Source organism: Pinus tabuliformis, chromosome J (assembly GCF_031772625.1).
Source record: "Pinus tabuliformis cultivar Carrire ecotype Pingquan chromosome J, CPIR1, whole genome shotgun sequence".
Classification (NCBI taxonomy): domain Eukaryota; kingdom Viridiplantae; phylum Streptophyta; class Pinopsida; order Pinales; family Pinaceae; genus Pinus; species Pinus tabuliformis.
The window spans coordinates 1,534,201,734-1,534,224,601 of NC_142295.1; the positions used below are offsets into that span (position 1 = coordinate 1,534,201,734).

The window sequence follows — 22,868 nt, forward strand, 5'->3', positions numbered from 1 at the left end:
AGGTACTTTTGATCCATCAATTTCATTAAAACTCAGAAAAATTACAATATGCACAACGTTCGTTCCTCTCCAATCTGACCAACCAGTCCCCATTTTCCATGTCTTTACATCATTATATACTAATAGGAATTCGAATTACCACTCTAGGTGATCGAAATCACTTCATAAAAGTTGAATGGTCTAGATGCAATGCATCTTCACTTGCTATGTAGGAAAGAACAAGGAATTGCTATATCAGGACTAATGCAATTTAGAAACGTCAACTCAAACAATGAATTTTTGTTTAACAACTCAAACTACATGATTTTAACTTATCAACACTTATCCAACAACTAAAATGACTTCTACGAGCTCCAAAGTTCGAAATTTTCCAAAATAGAGTTGACTGATATGTTTGTGCAGCAGATGGCACTGAATTTCTGGAAAAATAGGGTTAAAAAACGAGCTCATATATCCTGAATTCGAACAACTATTGCGGAACTGAGGGAGGTTTTTGTAGATGAGAGTGTCCTTGAGAGAAACCTCTCTCAGTTTCCAAAAATTCCTCTCCAACTTCTCACAATCTGCACCCAAACATCATAACTAAAACATGAAATGCCAAAAGAAGAAAAATAGACTATAAAGATGCATTTGACTCTTCCAATATATGACACGTGCAGAAACTGAAGGAAGTTTTTGTTTTTTGGCCCGTGCTTGGAAAAAACCTCTTTCATTTTTCTAAAATTCAACTCCATTTGGTTGGAAAGAACTTTTGAAAATGATGACAAAAACAATCAATTTCGCAGCAAATTTGTAGCAAGTCCAAGTAGCCCTCCATGCTCTGTATGTTTTCACACCTCCTCTGGAAAAATGGATCAAATGGGTAGGCTTGAAATGTCTGTGTGATGGTGTAGAACTCTTGAAGTAGTCTCTCCAACGCTTGCAGACTTCCTAAATGAATAGTAAGAGGCAAACACACTTTGATTCCTAGATTATAGGTTCCTAACATATTCAATGAGTAACATGTGCAATCTCACAATCTAACAATCTTTACAATGATATTCAATAAACTAGGGCACAAAAGAAATAGCTAGTTGCAACTATTCCACACATTAGACATATTTCATGCAAAAATCTTCAACAAGATTACTTACAAGATAACAAGATATATATGCAATCCATGATCAAGAAGATGGCTCCAAGAAAGAATGAAATTTCAGCGCCAAAGATATCTAAATCTGTCAAAAGATCTCCATTAGACAACCAAGAGAAAAGTGTGAAACTCCTAAAAAGAATTAGATTCAAGTGTGATGATGATATTTGATACAAATGAGGTTCAAATTTATTTATATGAGCCTCTAAGAGTTCAAATTAGCCTAAGATGCCCCTAAAAATATTTTAATGTGCAAAATAACATCACTTTGGTGACAAGCCCACTAAATAGCGTAAGATAAGCCATCCGAAATGAAGCCGAAATGATGTAGCAATGGTGTAGGAGGGCTGTTGGAAGGCGTAATTGAGTCATCATGTGCCATGATAAAGAAGAGGGCTCCATGAGTGATGGCAAGGGGGTGGCCCCTTGATCTCCAAGTAAAATGTCATGTGGTGCTCCAAAGTGGCTCTGGGGCACAAGTAGTGGTTTGATGGGTCTCTTGGTGTAAAATAAGCTTGTAGACTACTCCAAATGAGGGTACAAAAGATGGTGCTTTTCCTCGCATGTCTCAAGGTTTAGACAAACTTCCTCTGGGCCTCTGATAGATGCCAAACCCTGTATACAATGCTTCGCCAACTAGGGGCACTGCTGGTCCAAGTGCATCATCTCACATATAATGTGGGGCAATGAACAAGCTGCTGAAGGTGTTGAGGTTGCCCATGGCATGAGATAATGCTCTATCACATGATGAAAACCCATGGCTCTCATCTTTTCCCCTACAAGTGTCAATATGATCCTTTGGTTGGCTTGGATCTCGTGTAGGGAGGCCAAGCCCAAAGTGAAACATCTGCCAATCCTCTATAAGATCCAATGTGTCTCCTCACCTTCAAATACTGTAATTCATTAGTGCAATCGAGTGAATAAGCTCGTTAATCGAGGGAAGAAATGGTCACTTCATATGAGTTTCCCTTCTAGATTTGGGGCTTTGCGCATGTAATGGTGTTATCCCCCGGTAGGAGTAGTTAATAAACCACCCTATTAGGTGTTCCCAACCCCTAAAGAGAAGGACCTGTCTGTTGGTTTTTGTAGCATTGGATGGTGTTCTAGTCTCAAAACTTTGTGGAGAGGCTAAAACACAAGTTCTCCAAAACCCAAAAATCATTTATGGAAATTCCAATCAGAGATAGTCAATTAAATTGACCATCATTTGAATTTTTCCTAGGTCTAACTTTTAGGAAAAATGGTTAATTAATAGTAATTAATTGATAAAGGTGAGAATTCTCTAGAAACTCACATGGATAGATTTGCAGATGATCTAACCCATTGATTAAGTTTTAATCTTCGCCTTTGGAGTCCCAACTGGAGATTATAAAAAGAGGTGGATGGGTAGATGGAGAAACACACATCACATAGGAGAGAGCCAATAGTGCGAGTTCCTTGGGCAGTTCGAGCTAGCCAGCAATAGAGTTCGAGCCAGAGAGGGGACGTAGAGCTAGAGAAAGTCAAAGATAGTGATCCGGAGGAAGATTTTCTAGTTCAAGAGAAGAAGTGAGAGGAGGTCATATTATTTCTCCAGGAGGCTATGCTGAGCCTCAATTGAGCAGTTCGATTAAGCCAGAAGTGAGGTTGATTCAACTTCCAGTGGGTTGGGAAAACTTCCAGGAGGCCAGGAGAATCACTTCTAGAGGCAGTTTTTGGTTAGTGCATGTAGGCCTACGTAGAGGGGCCTGCATAAGGGTTTAGAGAGCCAGTTTGTGAGGCTCAATTTGAGCCGAGATTGCTTAGAGACGAAGGTAAATTCCCTTAGGTGATTTTTCTAGTATTTCTCTCACATTGGATAGCCAATTGAGCATCCAAATTTATTGTACTCATAATTCACCGCTGCGTAATAATAAAACCCTCAGCTGCTGCACCGGTTTCCAACATTGGGTTTTTTCGGGGACAATTGTCCAAAAATAATTGTGTCAATTTTTATGTGTAAGTTAGCATTTCTCAGTTCCTATCTTTGCTTTCGCAATATTTTTTATTTGGTAAAAAGATTGCAGTGTGAATAATTCGATATTTTGCCGTAAACAAAATAAATTGCATAATAAATTTATCAGTTAGAAGAATTATTTCTAGTTGCCACATTTCAAGAAATTTTCACACGGTATCAGAAGATATTTGACAAACAGGAGGCTCAAAGCCAAGAAGGGAAAATTTCGCTCTTTATAGGGAGCAACATGACGGAATTTTTTGGAGCTGCACAATGCCTAGCTAGGTAGTGCAAATTGCTAGCAAGGGTTTGATTTTCCAGTTGTAGTTGCAGGAAAGTTTGATTTGTCCAGAAAACTGATTCCAGTAGGTAGAGGGAGCAACAACTCGTATTTTCGTAGAGAAAATTCTTAGTATGGGCACAGAGGGTTTGCTAGAGTAGAATCAGTTTCGGGTGGAAGAGAAATAGCACATAGATTTATACTCAGGATGTCTTCTGTAAATTCCCCAGAATTCTCTAGTATGGCCATGGACAAATTTGATATATAGGGAGCTTTAGAATTGTCTTCCAGATTGGAGGACGAATTTGCTTGCTTAAATAGCTCAGCTTCACAGGGTGTCTGGTACATTGATAGTGGAGCGTCAGCTCACATGACAGGGGTTAGAGAATATTTCTCTAGCTACAATGAAGAGTAGATGGACTTCTAGATTACGATGGGAAACATGACCAAGTGCACTCTAGTGGGAGAGGTACCATCGATTTTCAGAGGGATTTAGGAGTAAGTACCAGTGCTACAGATGTACTGCATCTGTTGGTATTGTACTACAGATGGCGTGTTGGCACTAATACATTCAGACATTTGTGGCCCTATGTCCACTAGAGCTCTCAGTGGGGCCAAGTATTTCGTCACCTTTATTGATGACCATTCCAAGAAAACTTGGATCTACTTCTTGAAGACCAAGGATGAGGTCGCTTCAAGGAGTTTAAGGCTCTGGTGGAGAATGCGATAGGGAAGAAGATCAAAGTGCTTCACTTAGATAATGGTCGAGAGTACAGAGATAAACACTTCACATATTTTTGTGCGAAGGAAGGCATCAAAAGAGAGTGGAAAACTCCATACAATCCACAACAGAATGGGGTAGCGGAGTGGAAGAACAAATCTATAGTTGGGGCAACAAAAGTGATGTTATATGACCAAGATTTGCCCAAATTTCTATGGGCAGAGGCATGTAACACAATGATGTATATTTAGAACAGGGTTCCTTATAAGGCATTGGGGAAGATAACACCATAAGAGGTTTTCTCAAGAAAGAAGCTCAAGGTAAGTCACTTCAGGATGAAGCCGCTAATGCTGATGCTGCTGATCTAGGGTTTGTTACTGCTGATATAAATCATATTTATTGTACTGTCTCTCTGCTGAATTATTGAAGATAAAAGAAGATTTGATCAAAGGGTTTCCTCACACATTGTGGGGTTTGTCCCTGGCTAGCCGCCACATCTTGTGTCTCTTGTCTTGGCTTGTTTTCTGTCGATCGTTTAATGTTCTATCTGTACTTTACTACTTTACTTTATGTTGTATATGTGATTGCTAATCTATGGAATATAATAAGGAAAAGAAGTAAACTGTTATAAACATAGAACATACCATAACTTAACAGCATTGGGAGCCATGGGCCTCTAGTCTTGCAAAGCAATGAATGCCATGCCATGGGCTTCTTTAGCACAACCACATTTCTTGCTTGTGCCCTAGTTATACAGAGATGATGATGCGCTTGGACCACGTTGACCAACGAGCTACACATTGCACCTGACACTCGACAGTTGATCCAGGGCCCAAAGGAGGATTTGTCTCACCCGGAGAGACATGGGAGGGCACGTGTCATCTTCTAGCCCTCATGGATGGAGCATTGACTTGATTTTGAGCCATTTTGAGATCCATGATTGGAGCCCACTAAACCCAACTTGGGGTTTGGAGTTGTTTTGCAACATTTGAGTGAATCCCCCTCTTATTCATCATTTGGAGGCTCTCACCCTCATTCTTAAGACATGAGGCCTCAATGCTAGCATTGGAGAGAACTTCACATTAATTACATGGGCTAAAGGAGAAATAAAATAATAACTAATGTAAAGCTATCTTGGTTGGCTTGTAACCAAGGGTTTGTTTTCTTGTTTTAAGTTTGAACAGTTTAGGGGCTTCATAATTAGAAATTCGAACCTATGAGTCTTGTATAAATATGAGAGACTCACTCTCATTTGAATTCATGACACTTGGGATTTTTGGCTACCTCATTAGAAGATTTTTGGGCTTTAGTTTTGTGGAGAGATTTGGATGAAGCTAATGCATTTTGATATTTGGAAAAGTTCGTTTTTTATCTTGGGGCTTCTTTTCGGCATTCTTGTCGATGAATATACTCTTCATTGTCTTGTAAGTACCTTTTAATGCTAGATTTCTGAAATAATGAATGTCTAATGGATGGAATTTTATTCTTTTGGTTATTATTTTGCCCTAATTCATGAAAAATGTTTAAGGCCTTGAAAGTTGATACTATTGGAAAATTTTGCATTTGTTACTCATAAGATGATGAATGAATGAATGTTGCTAGAGGATAATTTGCATCCTTAAAACTCCATAATAGTTGCCATTGAAGTATAAAAGTCTAAAGTTGCCATGTAGCTGCATCCATAGATAGTGAAGCTGCTTCTTTAGGCCTCCTTGAAGAGCGAAGTTACCTAATCAAGATCATTTTTGACTCCAATCCTCCCAATTGCTTGGCACTAGTCCTAGATCCTTGGTGATCACATACATTTGAAAAACCATACTTATTTCACCCTCTTTTAGCGTTCTTTTTCGTCCCTTTAAGGATAAGGAGTCCCATCTAGGGCTGATGCGAAATTCAAGGGGTTTTCCTTGAAAGTCTTCCTAACTTCTCCCAAAGTTCGCACTTTCATTGAACCTTTCCATTGAATGAGCGTCCTTGCCTCACTTCAAACCAATCTTGGATACATCTATCACAAGTGAGGAATACTGGAACTCCTCCCGTTGGTGAAAGCCCTGAGAAGAGAAGGGGACTTAGGTTGTGGTGACAGTGGGCCTTAGTCCCAAAGTGTTGTTGTGCCCTCTAGTTTTAACCAACAAACTAGGTCTACTAGCTTGTGCAGCAACAAGTTTGACTTGGCATTTTTGGTGGCAGTTTTGGTCTTGTTCTTGGTCTTGGATATCTCATTTTGATCTGATTATATAAGAGAAGGATTGTTGTGTTTTCCCCGTTGTGGGGTTTTTCCCTGGCTTGGAGCCTAATTTTTGTGTCTCTTGTCTCTTTGCTTTTCTTGAAACACTGAACATTTGTATAATTGCTTGATGAAGAACACTTAAGAAGTAATAAAAAGACATTAAACATTCACAAGTAATTATCAAGACAGAGAAATCAAGTATAATCTCAACATGGTATCAGAGCTAAGGAAGATCAAAGAAGCAAGAGAATCTGTAACAAATATCTGAATCTCTGTGATGGCCTGTGACTCCTATCCAAAATCTGTGGTGAAAATCGGTTGCATTGATCTATGGATGGAATCTGAAGGAAACAAATAATAGTTGTGTTATATCAAATCCAAATCAAATTAAAATTCAGATCCGAATTGCATATGAAATGGGACCTCTGTAAGAAATTCAAATTTCTCTGTGACATCCAAGCACTATGATCAAAGCCTATTCTATCCTTGAAGTATACAAGAAAGGAAGAAGGACGAAGTTTAAGAAATGACAAGGAGAGATTTTTATGTAGTTCAGAATGTAAAAAAGAGATCCGTATGATATCACTCTAACAAAGAAAAGAACAACTCGAGTTTCTGTAACACCTTCTTGTCGAAATTCTAATTTCTCTGAGGCACTATACTTCTGGTAATGCAAGCTACATGAAGATTATGCGAGCTATAAGAAAGACCATCTTTGTAATCAATGCAAATCTGAGGCATTATTCATATGGTCATTGTGATGGTTCTATGGCAACATTTTTTATGACATCCAAGCTTACCGTAGCATCATACCTTTGAAATCCAAAGCATTCATAATGACACCAAGATCCGAACTATACAAAACATCCAAGATTTTTCTGATTTGTAATACAAATGCTGAAATTCTCCATGGAAGAATTTGAGTTCTATGGCAACTTGTGCGAAGTATTATGCAAATTCTGTGGCAATATATATATATATATATATATATATATATATATATATATATATATATATATATCTATATCTATATCTATATCTATATCTATATATATATATATCTATATCTATATATCAATGTTTATATTATCGGCAATATTTAGCAAAATATCGCAAATATCGCGTGATTTTCAGGCAAACAATATTTCGGTAGGTAAATATCGCGATATTTTCAGATTTGGAAATATCACAATATTTTGAAAATCTTGGCTAAATATCATTATTGCTTTATATTTTAAAAAATTTGAGATATATCTATATATATATATTTATGTTTGCCGATATTTTCGTCGATATTGCCGAAAAGATGTTTTCAGGACCCTCGCCGATATTTTGCTGAGAACGATATTTTATATATATATATAGATATGCGTTTTTGAGGCAATGTCTTCTGTGATTTTATGTGAACTCTCAGACACATTGTTTTGAGGAGATGAGGGACGTTAACTCTGTGTTACATGCGAAAGACAAAACTTAAACGCGAAGGTCAGAAGCTTGCCATCTCTGTGAAAGATTCAAGGCAAACAACCAAAATATCTTGACTACTGAAGCAAGTTTCATCTCTTTGAATTATGTGGAAGAGCATCCATTTTCTTGTGGAAGAAACTATATATAGTATACTCACATCTCTCAATTAGAACTCATCAACTCACAGACCTCTAATCTGAAATAAGACTACCTTTGGAGACTAAAGATTAGGCTATTCACTCAAGGAATTTGGGAGGCTTATCAAAAGTAAGAAGGTACGAACTCTGTAGATGGAGAAAGACAACAAAATCTGAAGCAACATCTTTGTGAAATCTTTGAATATGACAAGGTTAAGATTGTAATTAGGTCAAGACGGTTTTTCTATCAATGAAGACCTAAAAGTCCACGATTATACTCGCCTCTGTGGCACAAATCCATGAAGGTTACACTCTACAGTAAGTTGACCTATATCAATGGAAAAGGCCGAGCCCCTATGGCAAACCATTAACTGATATATGAAATTCACTATTTAGTGATAGAAACTACAAGTAGCTGATCCATTATCTCATACTCAAGGGAAGGATTGAAGTAAAATAGACCATAGTCTGAAGTGTTTAGACCATTATATTTATCTTGCTCTAGAAGCTCAAAGTCTGCATCTTTGAAGCAAATAGTAGTATAGTTGAAGATCGATGTGCGGACTTTTTCAAGATCATATAAAGATATAGTTGCAAACCTCTTTTGAACAAAATTGAAAAGAATTTTCATGGACAGAATTGAAGAATCAGCTTGAGTTATCATGGTGTGAAGTCTGACTTCACTGTGAGCATATCTCTTTGTAGCAGCCCAAGAAACTTATATTATGATACCATACTCAAAGGCAAAAATCGAGAACAAGAAAGGTTGGATAGGTAAGGTTAGAAAGTTACATCTAATTTATGTTCTTTTCATGACCCATGTCAATTATTTTACATATAATTACCAAGTCTTCTAGGTCATGATCACATCTGGAAATAGACATAAGGAGTAAGATAATGATCTTATGTTTCTTTATAGTGACATTATAAAAGGGCTTGCATAGATATATTAGAGATTGATGGATTGTTAGCATTTTAAAGTCTTTCCTTGAATATATGTTTTTGTGATCAATGAATGAAATGAACTCCATCTCATAGAAGGCTTGATTATATCATCTCTAGGGCTTTTGCAACTAACTCTTTAGTATGCTTGTAGAATTTGCAATTCTTAAATGGCAGATCTTGAAGACTTTGGAGAATCTAGGGTTTGTAAACCCTAGCAAAGGTTTGAATTAGAAAACCCTAGGAACAAAACCCTAACTAATCGTTTCTGCTGTAAGAAGATCTAGCTCTTGAAAATGACAGAAATGACATCATGCTAATGTGAGAACAAGGTTGGTGAACAGGTCTAAGATTAAGAGGGAGTTGACCTTCCTCAAAAGATAAGTACTTACATCTCCTTTCTTTGATTACTATTGTTGCTATTTTGTCTATGCACTTTGCTTTTTGTTCTTTCATAGTCTTCTAATAACTTTGCACGTCAAAACAAGAATTATCTAAGCTTTATTAGCAAATGGAAGAATTGGAAGAATGTAGCAAAGCACGAAGATTTTTCTGAATCTTAATAGACGAAGAAAGCAATTTGAACTATGAAGTATGGATCAAAGAAGTCAATTTGATGGTAGTATGAAATCAAGACTTAATAAATAAGAAGTTCACTTACCTCAGCTAGAAAGAGGGAGCTGCAAGGTCTTGGATGGATACGCCATTACTTGCTCTGATTGGATTCGATTCAAGGACACATCAATTGAGTTGGCAGTGTGAATGATGAATACAGATACTACCATTGGTTGAATCTACTTGGAAGTTGGTATGATTTATTGATAGAGCATGAAGCATAATTCTATTGCATTGTGAAGGAAGAGAACATGGAAGTTTGTACAAATAGCTATAAAGTAGTTTAGCTCCGTAAAATGTTGTGATGGACTATTTGATGACATGTTGGATTCGATATGAAGATTGTTAGAAAACCAGGAAGGTCAAAGCTCGTTATGATATGATGCACATAGGAGCCAAGAAACTACAATGTATGTCCACAGAACGAACAATAAGCCGATGCATTGATGAATTTCCTTTTCATGGAAAAGGATGAGTATTTCTGAGACAAGCTTAGGCTTGTGGTTATCTCCTCCTTGGTTGAGAGGGAGTGAGGAACTCCTCCCTGTTCAAGTGGGAGTGACGGTGGACATCGTGTTCTCCATGCGTCGCGTACTATGGCCAGTACTAACAGCTATAGGCCTAGTTCATGAACATTGGTAGGGAGAATGGTGGATTGGATAAGCATCAGGGACGTACATTCTTTTAGTCATGTATTGTGGTTGACTAGGATTAACATCCTCAGTTGGTTATTTTGACCACTCTGTGTCAACTACCCTATAGCATCGTACATTTTTTTTCAAACCATTCCATCATGTTTGAGTAGTTAGGCATCCAGATATCATCATCATCTTTCGACATTTTTGTCAAAAATTGTAATCCAAATTTTGCAGCCATGCACGACCATTGTAAAAATGATTCTAGTATGACTATGAAGCCATGTAAAAACATCTAGGTAAGCCTTTGATTCTTAACAAAGAGTTTCACTCTAGGGAGTTTTTAGTATTTACTCTCCACCAATTATTTACGTTTCTAACCCAAATAATTGGCAGAGTTTTTCTCCCACATATACCCCAAAGCTAGAGTGGGGCTCGATGGTAAGGGCTTAGGCATAGTCCTAGTGTTATCGAGTCTATGTACTTTTATCATACTAGATCATTTGTCAAGTGTCACAGAATTTGGTTGTGTCTAGAGGTCATGTTTTAATTGTTAAATTTCCCTTTTGTATGGGATGTTCATGTAATATTTGATGTAAAAAGTGTTGTCTAGGAATATTTTAGGTGGATGATTAATCATAATTAGACATCATTGCCTAAATATTTTTTAGACACACTTTGAGGGTGAAAATATGTGTTTAATCCCCTCTAGAGTCATTTAATTTATTTTTTGGCAAAAAATGACAAAAAAATAGCCAGAAAATGGTAAAAAATTTAAAATGAGAGAAATAAAAATTCTCTCTCAGTGGAAAACAAATTTTTGGAAAAAAGAAGACATTCCTGAGGAAGAATAAATTTGAAAGACCCATTTCCAAGGCAGAAAAATCCCACAAAATTCCTTGGAACAAAAAAGTAATTTCTCAAGGAAAATCGATTTTTTGGGTCTAGGTGGTTAAATTGAATGAATGAATTTCGAAAAAAGAAATTGGAAAATATTTTTGAGGCCCTCTATCAAAGGAAAATGGATTTTTTTAAGAGAAATCAAATCTTTGGACCATGGTAGTTAAGTGAAAGGGGATTTTTTAAGGAAAATATTTGAAAAAAATATTTTTTGGACTGGATTCAAAGCCTTCATCAACAAATTTGAATATCTTCTTCCCTATCAAGGGACAAGATTAAATTTTGACATGGATCAAGGATCAACTAGCCATTATTCTCCGGGATCAAGTCAAATTTGTGCACATCTTTGGACCTAGCCATTTTCCACTTGGAGGGGGACCTAATTTGATCATCTTTGGATGGTGTAATTGGCTCTGGAAGCTCTGTAATATTTTTTTTTCTGATCAATAAAATCAAAGTCTTTGGGGGCAAAGCTGTGTGTGTATTTCTTCAACTTCTTGTGGTAAATTTATTATGGTTTTGTGCATAATATTCTACTAAATTTTATTGTTGTTCTTTCCATATGCCTTTGGGATTAATTAGTGTATACTTTATCTTACACTATTTTTTGGGTTAAGGAAGCATTGTCGATTGGGCAGATCTAGGGGATTTTAACTGAATCCCTAGACTTCCCTCTCCCTGTGCCAATTAATTCCATTTGGTTCTAACATATTTTTCGAGTATTTGTAGAAAATCTTCTTGAATTAGATCTCAGGTACTTGGGGAAGTTATAGCGGAACCAACCAACTACTTGTGCACAAGGACTGAAGAACACATAATGGGTCATGTCAAAGGCTCATCATAAGAACATTTGTGAAGGGGTTTCTTGTCTTTTGCTCTACCAAGATCACTTATTTAAAAAATTAAATCTTCCACTTATTTTAAAGAACCATGAAAGAATAAATCTGCTAATTAGAGCTACACGTCATTGTAAACTTTTTGTAGATAAATTGTGAATAATTTTCTCTAGCCCTTGTATTTCTATGTCTCCTTTTGTATATAGCCATTTGAGGTTTTAATTTTGATTTTTCTTGTAGATCTAAGAGGATGTCTAGGGTTTCTTCTTGAGTTTGTTTTGCAGGTGGATCTGATCAAGATTGAAGGAACTGAATCCTTGAAGGATCAACCCCTCACCCAGCCTAGACAGGTAGGGTTTAGGGCTGTCACTGCATATTTTGAGGGCTGTCTACCAACCTGGCAAGGCCGGAAGCACTTGAGGCCAAACTAGGCCTTCCAAAGGGTTTGATCTGATTACAAGCTTTGTTCTAGCTGGCTGCTAGCCTTATTGGCTGCTCTAGGCCTAGCCACAGGCTTTTGTAGGCCTATTAGCCCTAACCACAGCCCTTTTCATGGGTTCCTTTGTATCTTCTAATTTGAAAACTAATCTTTGTTGTGTTGCAGCCCAAATCCATCAATTGCAGACGGTTTTCATCACTGGTTAGGGTTTGTAGCTAGACATTCTGATCTGATCGCTTGGAGGACTATCCGAGGGTCAGCCGCAAGCCTGTTAAGGGTCACTTTTTGTTGCATTTAATTTAAGGACTAACCTTCACTGTTGTGCAGGCTTGTATCCATCGATCTAAGGTGTCTTATCACTTGTTCTTGGGCTAGAAACTAGTTGCACTCAGATCTGATCAATTGAAGAGTCCATGGAGGGCTAGCCACAGGGCCTAGAGGCCTTATCTAACCTAGCCACAAACCATTTTAAGGTCTGCCCTTTGCCCATTCATTTAAAGACTAACATTTGTTTTTTTTGCAGGGGTATTGCTCCAGATTTCTCACTGATCTTGGCCAGGGTTTTTCCCTTGAGGTTCTGTTTTGACATATCATTTTTCTGAAGGGAAACCACAGCCCTAGGAGGCCTCCTTCCTCCTAGCCGTGAGCCTCTTGGAGACTTTAACAGTCACTCAGATCTGAAGCATAACATTTAGAGGTTAATTACATAATAATTTTGATAATAAGAGGCCTAAAAACAATTAATATTGATCACATATAACACAGCAAATTTAACAATTATTCTAGTCTTGATTTTGCTTGACCGTAAGCTTTTTCATGATTGATCTAGCTTGGCTGTGGAGTTTTCTAAGGTCTGGTGCAGGTTTCTATCTCTGAAGTAGAGCATCCATTCTCGGCATTTGATTGCTTGAGGAATAGTAGAATTGCTTATAACTTTCTGTCATCTCCTCAAGGTTTTATCTTCTTTTGTCTCTCATAGTTCAGAGTCCAGACACTAACTCCCTGTTGCATTTTCTGTTTAGATCAAAATCTCACTACAGAGTTCAGATCTAGCTCTTTGAGTTTGCATTGATCATTAATCATTGTCAGTTTTCTCATCTGTCCTTGATTATTTGTGTTTGCAGCACTTAAATTTTACTTGTTTGTGACTGATAAATCATGTAAGTGAAGAACTTTCTATTAAGTACATAACTAAAGGATGTCTCTATTATCAGTGATTCATTGAATAATCCAAAAGAGCTTCATTGATTACTGTTGGAATCTTACTGTCTTGGCATCTCTTACATTAAAGCATCTTGCATCTAGCATCATTTCATTGCTTATCCCTTTGCATTTGCATTCCTAATTGCATTTCTAACTTGCATTTTCTAAAATTACTGCTTGGTCTAATTACGTTTGGATATTTCTTGGCAAGTAGTGATTTTCTCTCTTATTAACAATCTCATTTGCTCTCTAAGAACACTCTTATTCTAAGGCATTGTGAGATCTTGCTTTAACATTCTCTAATTGTCATAGCTCATTGAGTATTTCTTGCTGCTTCACTAATTATTGTCAATAAGCTAATAATCTTGATCTCAAACATTTATCTCATATATTCGTTATAAGCTAATTCACATAACATAGGGACACGGGACACCCGCGACATGAAAACTCGAGTCTCTGACATGGGCACGTAGACCCCATGGAACATGACACATTATATATTATCTATTTAGAAAATATATAAATATATTAAAAATTAATACTAAATAGATATTTCTTACACAAATTCTCATTCATGATACAAATTCAGACATAGATCTAGATTCTACATTGTAAATTTAAAATTTCCAAGTGTACAATGTAACATTATGCATATAAATACAATTGTGACAGATTCATCAATGATCCAATAGGAGAAAGACAAGAAACTGTAGTTTTCTCATTAAGTCATCAAAATCAAAATGTGTTACATAGGTAAACCGTAGTAGCAATGCCAATGGCAAATACAAAACAACTACAAGGTAGTAGGTAGTTCATGAGTCATCAATCATCATCATCATCAAAATCAACATCATTGTGATGGTCACCATTGCTCTCCTCTTTTGCATCCTCCTCCTCTATATCCAATGTAATCTCTGCATCTGCTGGTGTGGAGGATGACCCTTCAAGAGTATCACCATCATCAAAAGTGATAGGCTCTAGCATTGGCTCATTAAGATCCAAGTTGGTCAATGCCAACTCAACACTACTGTCCAAATCCATATTATCAGGAAAGACATCCCACATCTTTGTCTTTCCCTTCAACCACTCATCCCTCTGCCTATAGATAAAACGAAGGTTGGTGTGCACATACACCATTGTCTTTGCCCTGCATTGTTCAAGCTTGCTCTTCTTGATACTATACAAATTCCCATATGTGCTCCAATTCCTCTTGCAATAAGAGGATGAAGTCACCTGAGAGAGGAGCCTCATGGCTAATTGTTGTAGAGGAAGGCTTGTTGCCCCATGAGTTACCCACCAAGAATAAGGCTTCTTAGCCCCCCCGTCTCTAATCACATCATAGCTTGCAAACCGCCTAGTGCCAGTGGAAAACTCTGCAAAGGCATCCTCCACCTCATCAAGGGATGCTCTATCTTGAAATACCCACCTTAATGCATCCTTCCTCCCCTGTGAAATTTCACCATCCATGTGAGGAGGGAATCTGCGGTTAGGTCCACCATTCAACCACTCATGGCTATAGTATTTTGGGTTCAATGAGTGAGCCAAGCAATGCAAAGGTGTGCAATTCTTGTCCCATCTACTGACAAGAATATCTTTTGTGGTGGTGAAAAAGGCCGATGATGATGTCGCATACTCAGGGCACTCACTCTGTAAAATAATGGTCCTCACGGACTTAATCATGGAACCCCATCCCTCATAAACCTCTCCTAGCATGTGTTGGCCTATATTTGCAAATCGTAGCAAAGCAATGATAGGGTCCATGATCTTAATAGTGAGATCTACCCTCTCCCACCAAGAATCATCTAACACTGTGCCCTTGACTCGTTTTGAGGCTGCTTGATTTGTCTTTCTCCAAAAAGACCAAAACTTTGAAATAACCATGGCCCCAAAAGCGGTCTTGACCTCCCTCAACCTCTTCAACATGATGAATGAAGAGGTAAACCGTGTATCTGCAATCTTCAACAATGATAAATGGGTGTAGTCTAGGACACGCTCCAGGGCACGTTGGACATGCTCTAAGACACGTTGGACATGAGAATCAGACACTTGTGTTTGATTCATGGGATTCGGGACATGAGGGGGGGGGAGACAAATTTGGTTTCCTAGGTTATAACTATATTGGCATCTATTTCTTGAAAGCATATCGATATCATTGTCTCTCTTGAAACAATTGCATTCACATCCTAGATTTTAAATTTGCATCTCATCTTTCTTTCTATTTCTCATGACATATTTATCATTGTGGGCATTACATTTTCCTTGCAATATTACATTGGCATTCTTGTACTTGTCATTTATTTCCCTGCTCATTGTTTATCTATATTGTCATACTTTACTTGAGCATCTACTTTGAAGTACAAGTTATCTGCTCATACTTTGAATATTGTGCCATCTTTCTTGTACTAACTTTTCGCTTGCAACATTGTTGTTTTTTGTTTGTTTGTTAAGCTGTCTGTGATCCTCTAGGCTTGATCCGTGGCTTGAGGAGCCGTGACACAGGGGCATCTAAACTGTCAAAGTCACCCGAGGATCGCACCCGTCCTAGGCCACAACAACCGTTATTTGACTGGATTTTTTAGCATGTCGCCTCCCCCTAGCATAAGGCACAACCACCCCCCGTGAGGTTTGATCCTAGGTCGCCTTGCTAACAAGGCCCATCCTCAACCGGTTGTATCTGCCATATTGACCTTAATTGAATTCATTTATATATCTCATCGCTCATAAACATTTACAATTGCTTTAATTAATGATCAAGTTACACTAATAATAATTGCCTTGCCTCTAAATCTCCTAGAACTTTTTCTTCCAACAAGTTTCCTCTCAATTTTTCATCTTTAGGGACTACCTCCCTTAGCTTACCTAGGAAAGAGCTAGAACAGAGTGAGTAGGGATCAGAGTGACAACCCCTACTCCGAGCATTGCGCCTTAGGCATACACTTTAGGCGACAACAAGATACATGGACTTGGTAAAGAATGGTTTGGAGGACGTACCATTCCTTGGATTAGGAAATGGTCTTGTGAGGTCATACCTTGGGAACACTCGGGTGGGGTATGTGCCTTGAGAGGCAGTGGTGTCCAAATTTATGCCTCCCAGCATTGTGCTCTGATCTAGTGGAGAGATAGAGCGTACTTGTCAAGGCCTTGGTATTTTGACAATGTTGGTTATGATGATATAAATCATCATTGATGCTTATCAATCTAGATCCTTTCTTATATGAATATTTCAACTTGAGAATATCTTGTTGAGTCATTATGAATACCTCCCTAGTTAAGAGGGAGTGTTGAAATTGTAACTAGTGTCGGTCTTCATAATGTAATGAAAAGTATATCATTGATGTACTTATTATATTATTCATTATTATATTTTATTTTTGGTCAAAGCATGTTCTTCATGCTTATAGAATCAAAAGAGTCAAAAAGAATATATTATGAATCAAAGAAAAATGTATTTGAGTCATGTCCCATTTGGACATTTGTAAGAAAAGAAATCTGATTTTGATGTTGAGTCAAAAGTCTACAAAAATGTTAAGTCGGCCCTCCTTGGGACAAGTTGCCCTGGGCCTCAAGAGACACCTATTCAACCTCCTTTATAACTATATATAAGGGGCAGTTTGACCTACATGGGACATCAATTCAATCATCCAACAAGATGTACATCTGAACCATGCGAAGGAGGACAAGAAGCATAAGTCAAAGGAGAGAGAAATGAAGTCAAAGAAGGGATAATTTTTCTTGAATGAATTTTAGACTTGAAGGCCCAATTTTTCTGTGCTACTGCAGGCCCAAAATTTCAGGGGCTGAAATTTCAGCAGTTGACCAGATTTGGAACAATTTTACCAATGTTGACTTTGACATTGGAGGTGACTTGGAGGAGGGTTTGACTTGGCATTTTTGGCGGCAGTCTTGGTCTTGGATATCTCATTTTGATTTGATTCTATAAGAGAAGGATTGTTGGGTTTTCTCCGTTGTGGGGTTTTGCCCTGGCTTGGAGCCTAATTTTTGTGTCTCTTGTCTCTTTGCTTTCCTTGAAACACTGAACATTTGTATAATTGTTTGATGAAGAACACTTAAGAAGTAATAAGAAGACATTAAACATTCACAAGTAATTATCAAGATAGAGAAATCAAGTCTAATCTCACTTCACTTGATTTCTCAACATCCTTCAAGAGAAGTCTGATATGTGGATCTCTTGAACTTAAATATCTCCCATTTAAGGAAGCCATTAGGGTTTGTAAGAAGAGGCTATTGCCCTCTCACCCTCTTCATCAAGGTTGTCTCATTAAAGTTGCCATAAAACACTTGATTGTCCATTTAGATCAAGGCACTAGCCTAGGATGTGTTGATCAATCCTTCCTCTATAACTATTTTCTCTCTCTTCTCTCTAAATTCTAGGTATCTAGGGTTAGGGTTAGGGTTTTCTTGAAATTGCATTAAATAGTAACTTTATTTGATATGTTATTGCCCATTTAATACAAATTGCATTTAATAATTGGAGAAAAAACAAAATCTAGCAATAATTGCATAATGAAACCCCAATACCAGGGCTGATGTCATTTTTGTTATTGTTGTTTTATGCATGTTTAAGCCATAAAAACTCAATTGCATGTCCTAAACTTTGTATGCCTAATTGATAGCCTTGTTACTTTGTTGATCCATCATTGTAAGGCTATTCCTTTCACTGTTATATGACATTACTTGCCATATCATTGAAAATCCATCAAACCCTAACTTATAACAGCTCGCTAATCTATTTTAGTGGTCTAAGGATAGAGTACTTAAACTTCAGTAAATAATATCTTAGCCTTCTTGGCTCTGCCAATACTTTATCCCAATCATTCAACCCTTTTCATCACCTCAAACCTTTCTTATTGAACATCCTTGAGTTGATCTATACAGGGAAGCCTCCCTTGTGGTTTAATTTACTACAAAACAGCTGGAGAAAGACAGCTGAGGTGACAGTGGTGGTTGATCTCTTGTTGCCATGAGGTCTGGATCTGACTAGTGAAGCTTTGCACTAGGCCTGCTAGATTTTGCGGTAACAGGAACTAATGCTTGGCTCAACTAGAGTTGTATCTGAACACATCTCTGAACCTCCAGCCTAATGAAATGTGCTGGTCACTAAATCCCCAGATTTGGAAGGGGGCAAATCTAAGTGTTAACAATATCAAAATTATGTGTAACATATTTTTTAGGAACAATATGTTTTATATTAAGAGGAGGAAATTTACAGGAGTGCTGAAAACAGAAAACCAAAATGGAAGGTTATATACAACGATGTTTTATAGCCCCTTCCTAAGAGCTACTATGTATTATATGTAATATTGTTTCATTTATTTTCTTGTTTAGAAATTATTAACAGTGGGTCCAAATGCAATTATTTTATATGATAGTAGTTACATTGTGTTTTTCTTGTTGATGGGTTCTGACTTTTCAATAGAGATTTGTTTTTCTCAAACTACAGAAAATTGATTGGTCTCATTCTTGTGATGTTAGTTGTACATTTGGGATAAGATGTCTAACTTTTTGGTTCTGTTGTTTCAGTTTGCACCAACATATCATGATTATATCCTTTATAGCAATGAAGATGGAGGAACAACTAAGTATCAAACACGAGCAATTATCTCTGGACAGGAAATGGGTGTAGTACAAAATCAGAGTCACATGCTTGGATCTAGCATAATCGATGATGCATACACATCAAGTGTATATTCTTCTGAATCTGAGAGTCCTAACGGTGCTGGAGGAGCGAGAAAGCGGCCCAAGGAATCTGAGTAAACAAAATCAGTATCACTGTTTGATGTGCTAAGTGCCTTTTCTCAGTCTCAGGGCCTACCTTAGATTCATATCTTGTTACTTTGTTGAGCAGGATATCAGAAATGGAAATGGACCAGGAAAGCCCTCAAGGAAATGCCAAAAGAAGAGTCTATCTCAATTTCATTTGATTGGAAGCAGTAGTTACCATTATCGGGCATGTTTGAAGTTTGAACTCGATAATACTTTGGTGATGATGGAAAAGCTTATGTTGCCTCCTATTTCTAACAATATTTTATTGTTGCAATACCTGCCCATCTCTGTCGTAATAGAGGATTCAACTTGGAAACAGATATTTCTTGTTCTTAATCTGATCTTTGGTCATTGCCATTCTTTGTACAGCACCATTTGGTTGGCATATTTTTGTATAAAATCATCTTATATTAAAATATCCAAGTGAAAAATTCAAAGTTATTTATTCCTTGAATCCAGTGTCAGTTAATTCTGAAACTAATCTGTGGCACGTTCTAGAGTCCATACACTCCGAGTTTTCTAAAGATTATCCATGTTGAAAAGAAGAGGATTCATACACTAAAGGAAACTGTAATTTCCAAATCTGATCAGTTTGCATATTTCAAAGATATTATGATTTTGTGTTGAGCAGGAGAAAGGTAGTGAAATGGTTCATCATTTTATTCTCAATTATATATTTTTATTAGAGCTTAAAATGAAACTATTCATACAAAAGACTGCTTTAGCTGTCTATATAATTCTGATTTGATCATTGCAAAGGCACACATAAGCAGAATGAAATTATGAACCCCTGGAACATGGGTGGCTTTTAGCTTCAATAGTGATCAACTGTTATAATGATATCATTGCGAAGAATAATCCGTCATTAAAGCCTCACATTATGCACCATAATCTCCATCGAAAGCTAACTTTGACAAGGTGTACTTGAGGTTCAAGCCTCCAAGGATCCAAATTATGGCTTTGGCCATACTCTAGTGATGAAATATACTCCCCATGTTTCTTTTTTCTTAATGTTTTCAGGGTTGTTTCCTATAGAAAATTTACTAAATCTAAATGCTCATGTCGTATTGGCCCTGCATATACGAAATACATAAAAGATTGCATTTGGCATATTTAAAGCGTGTAGGGTAAATGAATGGCTGATGCTAACTTCCTCTTTCTGAATCCTCTTTGCTGAGGGGGAGATTTCATGTATATTGTACCATTGAAAAGTTTAGTGTCAATGTTACTAAAATCCTGGTTTTAGGGGCAAATTCGTGGTTGGTGAAAGAGGCTCTTCAAATTTGGGGATTATACAACTCAATTGGACTTCACAAATGTATGGACATACAACAAACTTCAAGTTAGAAAAATCATGGTAGTAATGTTGTCAAGAACTTAGAATAACTTTGGATCATTATAATATTATGACTAGTAACAATACAAAACTCTTTATTGTTGAGAATTCTAGAGAAATGTGAGTATGGGAGGCACTCTTTAACCTTAGCTTGTGTTTTGATGGGTGATCAATTGGTTAGATGCAACACCCCTGTTTAACCATAACATTTTGTAATATGTAATTAAGACTGATAACATTGGGATGACTAGTATGGATACTTTGAAAAGGTTTTATTTGATGTAAATATTTCAATTTTAGTATATGCCAAGCTGAAGAAGAGGGCAGCCAAAACACACATCCTAATGCTTGAGGGTACATTGTAAGGGGGAATCTGGGAGGTTTTTCTATCTACATGAATTAGTTAGCTAAGACCTATGACTTAGCAGAAAAAATTACTAAACTGCCCCAGGTGTATGGGCCACATCCCACCTTGGACGTTTATGTTGGCCCATGTGTCCCAAAGGGGAACCCTGAGTATCTTCATTTCGAGTGTGTGAAGGGAAGGGGGAGAGTAGGAAAACAAAAAATAGAAAGGAGGAAACCATGAAAACATAGAGGAGAATGAAGGAGAAACACAGGTGGTGAATGCGGAAAATAGTGACTTTTAACAATAAGATACTAGAGAATGAACCCTTGTGACCCAACAAGATGTAGGGCATTGTGAATTGATTGAATCTGAGAAGGAAATCAGTTTGTAAGCCTTCAGGTTGAGCAAGAGGCCAAAAGATATTTAGGAAAATTGCTATTGAATTAGCACATAAAGCACAAGAGGGAAGCATTGACAGACTATAGATTCAATGAAGGGCTCTGATTGTGTTGTGAAGGCTCAAATTGGCTATACTTTGAGTGTTAAGAGGACTTGACTTAGCAAGCGAAAGGATAAACTATGATTTGCTTGTATATGAAGGAGAGTGGCCTCTATAGACTCTACTCTGAATTGGAACTTGTGAATCCTGACTAAAGCTTCCCTTAAGGCTTTGGAATTCGCTTGGGGGTGGCCAATTGTAAGAAAGACTGCAGTGCAACTGTGCATACGGTTGGGTAGATAGTGGCTGTCCCTTTTTTAGTTTCAGGAAAAGCTTAAAAGTAACTTAGATGAGCGTATCTACACCCTGTTAATAGAATGACATTATAGTCCAAAGCTTCATAAATATTGTTGTACTGATCACTATGCTTGCTTGCAATGATGAACTTATACAGGTTTTAATGTCTAATAAGTACATATGAATGCATCGCCAAGTATCGTATAATTTTGCTTAGTTAACAACCTGCACCTCTCAATGAATGAATGTTGTGTAATATTTGATGATCATGATTGCTAGTTCACTCGTGTATATTGTAACAATGAAATGGGCAAATGTGTAGTGTGCTTGGTCACTAGTTATCTTATGTGAATAAATTGTGTGTATGAGGGTATTTCTTGAGGCTTGCTGCCCTAATCATATGAAATGTATGGTTAAAAAAAGTGATACATAAGTTACTTTGGGCCTAAGGATCTTCTTGTAAGTTTTGTTTAAGTGGTTGGTATTACTATGACTAGTTATGCGATGGGCCCTCAGAAGTTTTGGGGACAAAACACTTCTTTGACTTTGGGATTATATGGGTGAAGTTTTAAGTTTTGTGGATTGAAAGTCCCTTGGTTTGACCCTTGGTCACATGGATTTTGGGGGTTATGACCAAGCGCTACCAAAAAATGGAGCTATTAGGCCATCAATATTAATGTATTGGACCTATTAGGCCTTAGGGGATCAAGAGCTCATTGAAACTAATCTATCACAATTCCTTGGTATCGATAGATCTTGACAACTTTTGTCATCTAATGAGAAATTTCCCCATCATCAAGTCAACACTGCATCAACACTTGGGTTGTTGGGACATGGGTAAATTTGATGATTGATAGTGTTAGCCCCCAGTCACATGGTCCGGTAGGGGGCTGTGATTAAATGCTTGGCCAGAAGGGGCTTAAATTCCAGGAAGGTGGAGTATTGAGCTATCCAGAGTTGGGCATCAAGATTACCCAACAAGTAATTTCTAATGTGAAGGCTCGATGTTGACAAACCTCGAAATGTCATTGGTCTACAAAGATTATACCATCACATTGATGCGCTGTTGTTGGGCCCTTTAATGGTTGGGTGCCAACATTTGGGTTATTGGGTCCCGAGGGTCGGGAGATCCCTTAAGTGCTCACAAGCAT

The 22,868-nt window shown here is 37.4% G+C and overlaps 1 protein-coding gene across 1 annotated transcript in view; it reads left to right on the forward strand.

The window, feature by feature from the left end:
• The window catches only part of LOC149233367 (uncharacterized), a 300,157-nt gene extending 280,407 nt beyond the window's left edge, over window positions 1–19,750 (forward strand). Inside the window, exon 6 of the mRNA XM_089379732.1 lies at window positions 19,054–19,750. Within this exon, the coding sequence (XP_089235858.1) occupies window positions 19,054–19,287 (234 nt within the window). The 3' untranslated portion in view covers window positions 19,288–19,750. The remainder of the gene's footprint in view (window positions 1–19,053) is intronic.
• The last annotated feature ends 3,118 nt before the right edge of the window (window positions 19,751–22,868 follow it).